This window comes from Cavia porcellus, unplaced genomic scaffold (assembly GCF_034190915.1).
Source record: "Cavia porcellus strain 051 isolate PalLab524CR breed Dunkin Hartley unplaced genomic scaffold, mCavPor4.1 scaffold_8, whole genome shotgun sequence".
Taxonomy (NCBI): Eukaryota; Metazoa; Chordata; class Mammalia; order Rodentia; family Caviidae; genus Cavia; species Cavia porcellus.
Window position 1 is genome coordinate 9,953,237 of NW_026947491.1, and position 13,640 is coordinate 9,966,876.

The following is a 13,640-nucleotide window of genomic DNA, read 5'->3' on the forward strand; positions in this document are numbered from 1 at the left end:
TTTCTCCACATGTTATTGCTTGACATTACTATGTTGACATACGGCTGGTTTTATATTTACATGTTTAGTTACCAACATTTCTTACAAAGAGCATCTCTGGAGTTTTTCTCTGAGGCAAGACATGGCAGATGAAACTGTTTTGTTTATCAATCATAGGATGAAAACCATGTTGCCTAAGAAAACTGTCATCTCTCACCCTTGGCTTTCAGTGGTGAAACCGCTATTAGGGGTCGACACAATGGACTCTGCAGAATGGAGTCACATTCCTCTCTGCCTCTTCCTGGTCGGTAATTATCTTTCAACCTTATAATTAGATGCATATAGGCATCTACATTCCAATTTAATAAATTGGAATGTAGGCATCTAGGTACGTAAAAAGCATAAAAATGACTCAATATAGCTTGACTGAACATCTCTAGACAATACTGATCCTATCATCCTATTGTGACTGATCAATACTGATCCTCTAGCCAATACAAGCAACAAAGAATGTATGCAGATAAAAGCTGAGCAGGAAAGTCTTAAGGGGCCCAAAATGAACACCCATAATAAAAACTAACAGCCAATTCAAATAGAAGCACATTATGTGAATTTCACACCACCTTACCTTGCAAGGACCAAATGCCAGCTTATCTGTCTATTCACCAAGCGAACCAGGCCATCAGGGAGTAAAAAAGGAGCAGGGCTGAAACCAACCACAACACATTAGCTTGCTTTAATCTAATCAAGAACGCCACAAACAAGTAAGTAAATATTGTAAATAACGCCATGTGCATACAGGGAGGGATACCTATTTTTTTCGCCCTTAGAATAAAAAATTTGAATATTAGCACACCGAAAATCAAAAGTTACTAATATCTGAAATTTTACCATGGACAGTTCTCTATTTCTAGAAAATACAGTCTTTCTGGGAAAAGGACTACTAGGGCACAGCTCACATCTATAATCCTAGCTACCTGAAAGGCTGAGGCAGGAGGATCACAAGTTCAAGTCCAACTTGGGCAACTTAGCATAACTTTATTTCAAAATAACAATCAAGAAGAATTCAATTTCATTGAATTAGTCATTCAAGGATGACCAATTCAAAGAGAAAGGTTTCTCAAGAGGGAGATAAAGAGTCACCTATGAGGCCTGACCTGTGGGCTTTCAGAGAGGACAAGGTGGCCATCGAGAGCAGCGCAGGTGACATATCCTCTAGTCACCCCCCCTCCACAGTGAGAAAGGCTCCAGGCTCCCCTCCCTTGATTCTCCTCAATCTTCTTCTCCACCTGTAACATCAGATCCCGAAAGCAGGCTGAAAAGGCCCAGAGTACATGCAGGGACAGGGACAGGCACAGGCAGACACAACCATGGCAGGCACAGACACAAGCTGAGGTCCCGTTCACAGAGCTACCCATCCTTGGGGGCTTTTCAGGCTGGGAAAAAGCAATCTGCAGTACCTAGGTCTACAAAGCAATCCCCACATGTCTAATTTTAAGGCTGAAAACCACCACCCTGCCTGAAAAGATACTTACCACTCAAGAATTCAAAAGCACACAAGAATGAAACCCAAAGAAACCTCACCACTGCATGGCCACTGAACACTAAGCAGCAAAGAGCTGATGGAAACGTAAAGACAAAAATGCTTCTGAAAAGCCAGGGACATCACCGGCCTGCTACATGGCCCAAGATGAGGTCCCCACTTATCCAGAACAGCAGGGTCATCATGTAACATTTCTAACCAGGAGGAAGGAGGCAGAAGCTACCAATCCATGGAGAAGACCTCAGCTCACGTCAAAACATTTAAAATCTCTACTTAGGGGGCTGGGGATTTAGCTCAGCGGCATAAGTACTGTCTTGCAAGTGTGTGGTCGTGAGTTCAATCCCTGCTACCAGTAAAAAAGAAAAAGACAAAAAAAATCTCTACTTAGAAATGGGCTCAGATGAGTATCATTACGCTCCACTTGAGAAACCCATCACAACCTGGGGTTCAGTCACGAGAACGTAATTATAAATTATAAATAACATCTGTGTCTGATTTTCAGCGTCTATGAAAAACCACTGTCTCACCTGTACCAGAGGTATTGGCGCAAAAATAATAAATAATCTGTAATAAAAAGAAAAATAAAACCAAATATAAATCATTTGTCCTTTAAGAATCATTTTCAAATTAGTTACACAGAGGAAAAATTTAAATACACTACAGGCTGAGTCATTATGAAACCAAACATTGAGAAGGCAACTCCTAAAATCAGAATAATCTAATGTATACACTCGAATGGTTACGAGGTCACATATTTGTTTACATCATCTCTAAGCTTATGTGTTAGAACTCTGAAGTATTTCCTAACTACAAAAATGTAACAATGGTTAGAGATGTCAAATTTAATCCAAAAAGCTATCATGAAGCCATGGGTGAAAAACCACAGTAATTACTCTTAGAGCTAAATTATTTGTATAAAAATTAAACCAAAATACCAATTTACGCTTAATGCAAAGACATAAAAAATAATAGCAATACCTAAAATATCTCAGCAGCAGAGCATTTGCCTAGCAAGCCTAGTTTCCATCTTAAGAAACACAAGATAATAGTAATGGTGCTTCTTATGATTTGGTTTAGAATACATGTGTGTCTACACACTGAGTCTCAAGCACAATAGATTGTCTTTAGGTTGTAAAATGAAAACAAAATTCAAACTCAGTTATTTTCTATATTTTCTGTAATGAATTTTTATTATTTGTGTGTATCGTCTAAACGTTCAAACCTTCAAAGCATTTGTGATAATGAAAATTGAGTATGTTAGCTCTTCTAACACCCATAATGGTAAACTCCTGTACTCTGGCTCTAACCTGCTTTAAACATATGTGTGCATGAAAATCCACAGGCATGCATACATGCATCTGCTTATATACGTGTATACAAAATTAAACTGAGACAACACCTACACTACTTTGTTTTGTTATGCTCCACTTGAGAAGTCCAAAGAACACATTTCAAAATCCCTAAACGTTCTAAAACAACACAGTTACGAATGAAATATAAAGAAACAGGTAACTATATCATTTACAAAACAAAAAATAGATTTACCTCTGATTGCTTTTGTGATGATAAATGATGCACCATGTTTACGGTTACCGCGAGGCTACAATTAAAAAACACACATTTGATCATTTTATAACCCTAAGGAACACTTGCTAATACTCAAGAGAATTGAGTAAAAGGTTCCACTCATAGGTCAAAATAGAAACAAGTTTAATGAGGACTCAGTACCAAGACTGAGCATGGCCCACAGCAGGACAAAGCTCACAGGACCACACTAGAACCGTTTCTACACCAAAACACCAAGTGAAAGGCTGTAAAAGCCCAGGCAAAGCCCAGGCTGGCTGCAGCTCATTAAAGTATTTCTTTTTATTTTTTTTTTTTATCAGTACCGGGGATCGAAGTCATGACCACGCACTTGCAAGGCAGGCGCTTATGCAGCTGACCTAAATCCTCAGCCCACTCATCAAGGTGTATGCAGGAAAGTGACAGAGACCTCTAAGAAGCTTTACTCACAGGAGGACCAGTTACAAGGGCTCATTAACCCACGACTTGACACAAGTCCATTGAGTATCCTATACCCACACAAACAATGCTACTAACGAAACCCCACTACAAAATTGGTATATTAAATACTTCCATGTTCAGGCCTGATGAATATACACAAGTCTGACTGATACTCTTCACCCTATACCTAAAGTCTCTGCCTTGGAGACAGCTGGGTTTCTAACACCATAACTTCTCCCCTACTGAGCTCCCAGTACCAGTCAGAAGCTCCTTTCCCTTTGCTCCTCCAGCACTGTGAGCATAAGATTATGCTAGATTAGGTGGAAACTTTACTGCAGGTTCTCCCCTCTAGACTGGAGGAACCAGAGCAGCTCAGTTATCTCCGTATCCTCGGTACTTCGTCGAGCATCTGGGACACACAGACATAAGACAGATGGTCAAGATGGATTCATGGCTGGATGGACATATGGATGGACACGTGGATACATGCAGAAATGAACACATGGATGGCTGGACACATGAACGCGCACACGCAACCACTAAATGCTTCTCTGTCACTCTTCTGTTTTTTGTTTTTGTTTTGTCTTTTTCCTTTTTATCGGTACCAGGGATCCAACTCATGACTGCCTGCTTACAAGGCAGGCGCTTATGCCGCTGAGCTAAATCCCCAGCCCCTCAATCCTCTGTTTTTGACACAAGGTCTCACTATATAGCTCAAGCTGGCCCCGAACTATGTAGCCAAGGCAGGCCTTGAACTCGCAGCGATCTTTCTGCCTCAGTCTCCCCAGTGCTGGGAAGACAGGCATACGCCACCACGCCCTGCACGGAATGCTTATTTATTGAAATACACAAGGTATTTGTACGGCCCTTAGAAGGGGGTCCGCGGCGGAAGGGCAACTGCTGGGAGTACTGCAGTCCCGGAACAGTCTCCGGGGGCAACCGGGGCAGCCTGCGCAGGGCAGGGAGTCCAGGTTTCGGGAGGACGAAGACCCCCGAGGAGGCACGGGTGGGACTGCATGGCCCCCACACCCGAATCCAGAGCAGCAGAGGCCTCTCGCGGTCCGACCCCCGCCCGCGCCGTTGCCAGGGCGACCGCCCGAGCCGCCCCCAGGTTGGCTACGTGGCTCCCGCAAGGGTTCAGCTCACTGAGTGCCTGCGCCCACCGGGTCGCCACCGTTAGGGCCTGCTTCACCTGCACTTCTGTCTCTGGAGGCCACTCGGTGTTGACCAACAAGTCATAGAGAATCGTCTCCTCCTCGCCCTTGTCGCTGCTGGGACCCGAAGCAGGCCCACACTCGGGGGCCGCCATGTTCCCCGGACGCAGCTGAAGAGCCTCGCTACGGCAGCCTGTGCGGGACACGCTTCCCGGGACGCGGCCGCTAGTGTTTTGTGGTCGTGAGAAGGAGTGAGCGAGCAGACCCGGAAGGAAAGGGATGATCCTACCGCTGACCCTTGTCCTGGTGCACTCCTTGTTAATTGGGGGATATGCTTCAAGTCAGCAAGACCTTCTTATCCAAGTCAGCTGTGTGTGCGGTGTGTGTGTGTGTGTGTGTGTGTGTGTGTGTGTGTGTGTGTGTTTTACTGGGGGTTGAATCACCCAGAATCTTCGCATTGAGGAGCATTCCCAACCTTTTTTTTTTTTAAAGACCGGATCCCTCTAAGTTGTCTACTGGGCTTCAGCTTGCAATCCTCCTGCCTCAGCTGCACGCCTGGCTGGCGTCACACGCCTGCAGCACCTCATCTGGCTCAGCCCTTTCTTTAAAACTGAAATGGTAAAACCAAGGATTTAGCTCAGTGGCATAAGTACCTGCCTGGCAAGCATGAGTTCAATCCCTGGTACCAAAAAAAAAAAAAAAAAAAAAAAAAACACCGGAAATGGTAGAAGTCCCCTTGCTGAGTTGTATTCCTTGCCTCACAGAGCTTAATAATAATAATAATGATTAGGGCAGAGAAAAGACAGTGAGAGCCTGACATTCACTGGACTTCCTGGAAAAGGCAACACTGGGCCTGAACCCACAGGTGGGGTTTGACTCCAGTGTAGGTCTGGGGAGGGCATTTCAAGGAGGAGGTGGCTGTTACCAAAGAGAGCAGAAGTCAGGGAATAGTGTCTCTGGTCTGTATTCCCAACCCTCTCGGAGGCTGAGTCCGGAGGATCGCAAATTCAAGCCCAACTTGGGCAACTTACCGACCTAGCAAGAGCCTATCTCGAATAAAAAATAACGACTGGGCACAATGTGAATCCCTGAGTTCAATCCTCAGCACTAGAAAGAAGAGGAAGAAAGAAAGGAGGAAATTAGCCTGCAAAAAATGAGTGGGCAGTGTTAGGTCTGAGAGAAGGGGGAGGAGAGGAGAAGTCCGTGGGAGGTATGGAGTGGAGTGGATGGCCGTGAAAGTAGTGGTCAGTGGTGGCTTTATTCCGGGAATGCGGGGAGGGGGCCCCCCCGCCGCCGGCCCCGGGGCACAGCATCTCTGCACCTGGGGCCGGTGGTCTCTCCGGGAACATGGGGAGTGGAGACTGGCGGGCTGGCCGGCGCTGGCTGCTGGAATCTGGCGGTCTCTCTCTCTCTGGCGAACTCTCTCGGACACGTGGTGTGGGGGAATCTAAATAGCCTAAGCTTAGGGCAGCACCCTAAGGCCATTAGAGATGCACAGGTATCTCATTGGCACACAGATTCTTAAGGATGGGGATATAGGGTTACAATCAAGTCCATAGGGGCCGGGGGAGGGGGGGAGGAGTTTAGCTGCAGCCTTTTCTGGTTACAGTGTTCCATCTGGGCCAACAACTCTTTCAGGCAGTTTGACACCATGATTGTGTTGTTCTTTTAAGGGGTCGTAATTCATGTTTGATAAGCCTTTGATGAGAAGAAACACTGAGAAACATCTCCCTTTTCCTCTCCTCCTTACAAACACTAAGGATGCCTCCACTGGACTTAGATGAGATTCTCCTTAGCTTTGCCAATAGCCATCAACACTCCTACCTCAGAATCAGAGGTGACTACTTAACACAAGGCCCAGTCACTTTCCTCCAGAGACAGTGATGCTGCTCCCAGGGCTTTCAGCCGCTGATTCCTTTTAGATGAGCTCAGCCTTTTGGCTTCTATCAGCTCTCAGACCCACCAAGCTGAAAGCCCTCCACAGCCATGCATTTAACCCTTTGTGCTTCTGCTTATCCACACCAAAGAGATTAGTGCAGTCAGGCAGAGTTGCTTCCATTTTAAATCTGCATGATATTTGCATGATAAAATTGGACTGAGTCATTTAAATGTCACATGCTTGAAGTGGCATATTTTGCACTTGATTGGATAGTAATGCCCAAGGTCTTTGTGAACAGTATATATTTTAATCGTAATATTGAGAGCAATTCAGAAACTACTATTTGCTTTAAAAACCCTGGAGAATCCCAGCCAATTCTTTCATAAATACTGTAAGACTCTGTAATATTTCTTAGCAACCAAAGTAGATATATAAAGTTGGGCACAGTTTTAGGGGAGAAGAAATCCCAGTCTTTCCTTAAAGCTCACTGGTTCTGCTTTGCTACCTAGTCACATGGAGCTTCGGAGCTTTGCCTCTGCTGTCCCCACTCATACATTCCAGGTGACAGCAAACAGGGAGGACTTACCCAGGCACATGCAATCACAAATATAAACAGCAGCCAGTGCAAAAGGTGAGCAAATAAATCAGTAAAAGCGCACAGAGAGCTGCAATGGGGCCGGTGGCACATGCCTTTAATCTCAGCAGCCTAGGAGGCTCAGGCAGGAGGTTCATAAATTCCAAGGCAGCCAAGTGAATTTAGCAACTTAGCCCAGACCATGTCTCAAAAAATAACAATAAAAATAGAAAAGGGCTGAAGATGTAGCCCTGGATTCAGTCCTCACTACAGTATTAGAAAAAAGCCATATGAACTGGTAAATTCTCAATTATTGATTTGTAAATGAAAATAGTTTGTTTTAAAAAGCGAAGGTAAATGATCTGAAATATAATTGAAACAGCCTTGAAAGAGTTGACAGATAAACAAACAAAGATATGACAAAGGATCCAAAAATATTAAGGACTGGATCTCAGTGTCCGTGCATGAGTGCTTTCTATTAAAAATTTAAAATAAGATACTAGGAAAGGTAAATCTCCAGTATGACAAAGCAAAACAAGGATATGGGAGGGTTAAGTCCACAAACAGTGTGACCATCTTTTTTTTGACTTGGAAAGAGGATTGGGACATTAAAGATGTTTATATTCTGTTACACAACAGTGTATTAATATTACATATTCATTTAAAAAAGAAAAAAGCTGGGGCTGGGGATTTAGCTCAGCGGCATAAGTGCCTGCTTTGCAAGCAGGCAGTCGTGAGTTCGATCCTTGGTACCGATAAAAACGAAAAAGAGCAAAAAAAAAAGTAAAAAAAGAAAAAATAAATAAAAAAATTAAAAAAAAAAAGAAAAAAGCTGGACATAGTGACACATGCTCGTAACCCCAGTACTAGGGAGACTGAGGCGGAAGGATTGCCATGATTTAAAGGCCAGCATGATTTACATAAGAGTTTCACAGAGTTTAAGGCATGAATAAAACAGTGAGACCATGTCTCACAAAACCTAAAAGAGGAGAAAGAATAGGAAGAACAGAATGAAATATAGCTTTTAAAAATTGAATGAAATAAGGAAAATAAAGAAAACTACCCCTTTGAGGCAGGGAAAGAGAATAATCAAATATAAAGCAGGATAAAGAGAAAATTCTCCCACTGAAATAAAATAGTAATATAATCATTAACACTCAATAGAGATCTGCATTTACATCACACACACATGATCTGCTCCAACTTTGCTTCATCTTATAAAGAGTAATTTTAGAAATTTACAGTGTAATTTTCCCTGTTCATTTGTTGTTTTTTGTTTTTTGTTTTTTTTTGTCTTTTTCCTTTTTATTGGTACCAAGGATCAAACTCACGACTGCCTGCTTGCAAGGAAGGCGCTTATGCCGATGAGCTAAATCCCCAGCCCCTGTTCATTTGTTTTAAATCACACAAAATTCTTCATCGTTACAACTTGAGATATTGTTTGGTCATCATTTGTGAGTAATCTCTCCCTTTCTCTCTCTCTCCCTCCCCTTCTCTCTGAATTGGGGATTAAACCCAGAGTCTTTACACCAAAACAACACCCCCAGCCCTATTTATTTACTTTTTTTTTTTTTTTTGGATTGAATTCACAACCTTGCACTTGCCAGGCAGGCGCTTATGGCTTATGCCATTGAGCTAAATCCCCAGCCCTATTTATTTACTTAATTATTCATTTTCAAGACAGAATCATGCTGAGTTGCATGATTTTTTTTTCTACTTTTGAAGTAAAATGATGGCAAAGTTCTCCAGTTTATCATTGAGTTTCCACTAATAAAAAGCTACAGGTAAAATATGGAGCAAGCGCGAGGATTGCATGAAGCTCAAGACTAATAATGTGCTTTTGTGGAGGACCATCTGGAAGACTCTCCTTGAACAAAATGCAGTTATCTCCACTTTCGCTACACCTGGCCCTGTCTCCATGTAGATAGGCACAGAGCTGGCTAAGCCATTTCCTTTTCCCTTCAATTGGCTCTCTGCCATGTAAATAGGGCTGGCTGAGGTGCTGATGTATAATCTTTGAAGCTAGGTGACAGTCACTGTTTCCCTACGCTTTTTTTTTGTGATGCCCAAAAATCATGATTGAGCTGGATGGGATGAAAAGCCACCACTCCAGGGCTGGGTTTGAGCCTAGAGATAAGAGGCTGTGACTTCCCAGGGCAAAAAGGATTGTGCATCAGAGCTGAAGCACCTCCCCCAGATGCTACCCCACCTGTGTTATGCAGATTGGTCTTCCTGTATATCCTTTTCCCTGCATATTGCAGAGGTGATCTCAGGCCTTCTACCTAGTCCTGCTAACTGCATTCATGTTTCTCCCGCCTTTCTGACAGTCAGTCATCTTCAAATCATTCCCTTCTTCATGAGTTAATGAAATCTGGGGTAACCCCTGAATCGAGGCCTTTGTTAGGGTGAATCACTATCTTGGCTGGACTTAGGACCCCTTGGCTCCCCAGAACTGTAAATATGTCTTGGTGTCTTTATTCTTGCTGTGGGTTGCACTAGAAGTGGTAGATTAAGGGAAAATAAAGATGTCCCCCCCAAATCTCTTGCGTTTAGAATATGATGGTTCACAGGGTGCTGTGTGCATCAGTGGATCCATCACGGAGGAGTTCAGGGCTGACTGTGCTATAGGAAGCGGGGCCTGGTGGGAGGTGGTTACTGGGTGTGACCTGGAAGGGTGCATTCCTGTCCCTAGCTGCTCCGTGCTCTTTCTGTCCTGGCCACCATGAGATGAGCAGCCTGTCTCCACCAGGTCCTTCCACCATGATGTTCCTGCCTTGGAGCAGCTGGCCATGGACTGGACCGACTGAAACTGTGGGGCAATGTGCATCTCTTTTAAATTGCAGCTGTCAGGGACTGTGCCTTGGCAGCTAAAAACCAACTGATATACAGGACTCCCCCTCCCTTGTGGTGGGGAGCAGGTACAGTCTGTCCCTTCCCCTTGAATCTGGATGGAGGCTGTGCATTAAGCTTTCCAGAAGGCCTTCAAGCTCAGGACTGGCACAGGAATGAGGGAGGGGAAGCTCTGAGGCAGGAGCAACCACACTGGGGAGCTCTGGGCCTGCATCCCTCTGCCTAGAGCCTCCGACTTCTGAGAGTTCTTACAGAATGAAGTCTAAGAACAAGCACTGAAAGCTCTTAACAAAGTTTGCCTTTCCCTCCTATCATTACACAATAATTTTTCCAGTCCTGAGGGTTGAACTCAAGGACTTAGCACTGAGCTATGTATTCAGCTATTTTTAAAAAATTGTTTGAGACAGAACCTTGCTGAGTTGCCCAGGTTGGACTTGAACAGACCATTTATCATTCTTTTTTTTTTTTTTGTCTTTTTCATTTTTTTATCGGTACCAGGGATCAAACTCACGACTGCCTGCTTCCAAGGCAGGTGCTTATACCGCTGAGCTAAATCCCCAGCCCCTATTTATCAATCTTCTGCCTCATAATAATAAAGGGCCAGGGCTGTGGCTCAGTGTGAGTGCCTTCGCTTCAATCCCTAGTGCTATGAAAAACATGTTTTAGATATCACCTCCCACAGAAGTCTTCCTTTTGCTTCCAGCCTGGCTCAGCTGAGCATATAGAATCACCATGCTACTCTGACTGCACTGCTACCATTACATTTTCGCTTTGCACTAACATGATATGTTTACATTTTATCCCAAGTGAATAGCTCACAGGGAAAGCAAAGCGCATCTTATTTCTACCCATCTCCTTAGCGCTACCCCAGGCCTCCACACATTGGAGTACTCAGTAGGTTTTGATAGGCAGATAGAAAATAAAGCGACCTGATGAAGGTGTCCAGGATTCCTTGTGGAAACTGTTAACACTGTGTTTCCCCAAATATAAGACCTAATGGGAAAATAAGCACTGGTCTATACCACGGTGGTGCCAGGGTCATGCTGCGAGCTTGACTCTGTCCCCAGTTTGGTGGCTGCTCTGTCAGGCAGGTGAGGATGGGCTGATGGGGCTGGCAGTCCTGGCTCCAGATTTCCAGGCTGACTTGCTTCCTCTTAGGTCTTACTTACTGAGAAGTGCGGCACTGCTGTGTGCATGCTCAGGCCTTGGTACACCTTGCTGTTCCATTTCCTCCCAAGGCGGATGTGACCTCCAAGTTAGTTGACTAAATACGTAACTTGTGGCACAGTGGGTTTCCCAAAGGTGACCACAGGCTGTGGATCACTGTCTGGCTGTGGCACCACTGCTCTCCTAGCCACGATCTGCAGGTCCTGAAGTCAGGCGAGGGGCGGAGGTAGAAGACAGGCTGTGACACCAGTCACCCATACCGAGTTGCCACCTCCATCCTTGTGCTTTGCCTTCTCCTAGCGTAGCAGTCCGGCTTCAAGGGAGGGCCGCATGTACCTGGAGGCACAGCATGGAACGGCAGCTCTGGCTTCCACTTGGTCACTTTGAGGTCCTCATGTCTCAGAACCTGCAAGTGAAGAGGGAACTTACCACACTGCTCCTGACTGCCCAACCAAGTGTGGTGGTTTTGTTTGTTTGCTTGGTTTTTTACAGTACTGGGGACTGAACCCAGGGCCTTCACACCAAGTCACACCCTCAGCCGTTTTTTATTTTTTTGTTTCAAGACAGGGTCTCACTAAATTGCTAAGTTGCCCTGGTTGGGCTCCAATTTGAGCTCCTCCTGCCTCAGCCTCCCAGAATGCTGGGGTTACCAGAATTTATCACCATAGTTGGCATAAATGCATGGTTTTTTTTTTTCTTTTTCCTTTTTCTCAGTACCATGGATCGAACTCATGACTGCCTGCTTGCAAGGTAGGCGCTTATGCCACTGAGCTAAATCCCCAGCCCCCATAAATGCATGTTTTTAGCTCTCCAATTTGGGGGTTATTTATTAGGCAACCATTATTCAGAGCTACACATGAAGCAGCCTTCACAAATTCCCACTTTTATTATTGTATCAGCATAGACACCAGGTAGTATAAACTTGTGTATTTAGAATTATCATCCCCGGGAATTTTAAAGAATTCTGAATCATCCTTTTTATTACTTATTTTTTTTTTTCTTATTGAGACAGGGTGTTACTATGTGTTCAAATTGGCCTTGGCTCACTTTGTACCCCAGTTGGTCACAAACTTGCAAGGATCCTCCTGCCTCAGCCTCCTGAGTGCTGGGATTACAAGTGTGTGCCACCATTCCTGGCTCCTGCTCCCTTTTTAACACAGCAAGTTGTCTTGTTTGACCCTGCAAACAAATAATCACAAGCCTTATTCTATTTTGTTTTGTTCTGTACTGTTTTGTTGTGTGGTTTATGAGATTGAACCCAGGACCTTTGCACAGAGCTATATTCCAGCTCTTTTTATATTTTGAGACAAGGTCTACTAAATTGCTCAATTCCCTAGACTGGCTCAAACTTGCAATCCTCCTGCCTCAGCCTCTCAGGGTACTGGGATCATAGGTGTGCGCCACCAACGCCCAGCCACAAACCAGCCTTGCTAACAAGCAGCATCACAGATGGAGGTATAGATGCAGTGTGTCCATGCTGAAGCAACGGAACTCAGACACCCTGGCGACTTAGGGTGATGGGTCTCGTCTGTCCTTAAACCCTCACCCCAGGGGGCCATGTTCTGCTCCTTCCCCATGCGCTGCTCTGCTTCCCCACGGATTCCCAGCATCACTTATGGGGCTGATGAGCCCCTGGAGTGGCTGCACTGAGGGAGGGCAACACTCATGCCTGCCGGCCTTTTGGACCCAGCCAGGAATCCTGGCCCTACCTGGCTGGCCTGTAAGGAGCCGACAAGTGTGAGCTCTCTTGTGCTTTACAGTCCTGGGCAGAGGCTGCAAGCTGCCTTTACCCCCTCCCTCCACATATGTGGAGCCAAGGACTTTACGGCCATCTCTCTGGAGATGTGGGCTAGAGCCCTCTGGATGGGTCTGCCAGGCCCCTCTGGCCCTTTCCATAAGGCCAATGCCAGGCCAGCAAGAATGATGCTGCATTGCAATAGACCTGGCACGGATCCTGACAGCTCATTTTGACAAAAGCATAAACCTCAATGCTTGGTGTTCAGCTCAGAACACTGTGGGAAACGCAGGAAAGAAAAGAGGAAGTTTAGATGTTAGATGTCCCACGCCACCCCTCCAAACACAGGTGGGCAGTAACTGTCAGAGTCACTGTGCTTGTCCCTGGCCCAGTACCCGACGCCAACACTAGGGGACAGGTTTATTCAGGCTCTTGTGTTGAGCCTCAGGTGGCTACGTCCAAGGCAGGAAGGTGGGGTAGGGGACTGAACCCAGGCCCTCTGCACTGAGCTACATCCCCAGCCCTTTAAAAACATTTATTTTGAGACGGGTCTCCCCAAGTTTCCAAGGTAAGTCTGGGCAACAGCACTGATGGACAAATTTGAGCCTGGGTGTGGCCACAGGGCTGAGCAGAGTCCTGTCCAAGGCCCGTGCTCTGCACACCGCCCTGAGCATGGAAAGCCATCTTTGCAGAACCATGTCTGCAGAAGGAGCAGCACTTCGAACTCACAGACACAGAGCACAGTCCACGTGCAT

General features: G+C 45.3%; 1 protein-coding gene across 3 annotated transcripts in view; it reads right to left on the minus strand.

The window, feature by feature from the left end:
* LOC100714430 (NBAS subunit of NRZ tethering complex) overlaps positions 1-4,918 on the minus strand; it is a 45,810-nt gene extending 40,892 nt beyond the window's left edge. For 2 of the 3 annotated variants that reach the window (XR_010049127.1, XM_063254328.1), the window contains exons 1-4: positions 4,719-4,918; positions 3,068-3,122; positions 2,050-2,086; positions 608-685 (exon numbers count right to left, since the gene is read on the minus strand). Coding sequence is in view for 2 of the 3 variants with exons in the window: in XM_063254328.1 (XP_063110398.1) it covers positions 608-685; positions 2,050-2,086; positions 3,068-3,122; positions 4,719-4,835 (287 nt within the window). In the remaining variant the exon portion in view is untranslated. The remainder of the gene's footprint in view (positions 1-607; positions 686-2,049; positions 2,087-3,067; positions 3,123-4,718) is intronic. The other variant, XM_004999160.4, reaches the window with a different exon arrangement.
* Between the last annotated feature and the right edge of the window lie 8,722 nt (positions 4,919-13,640).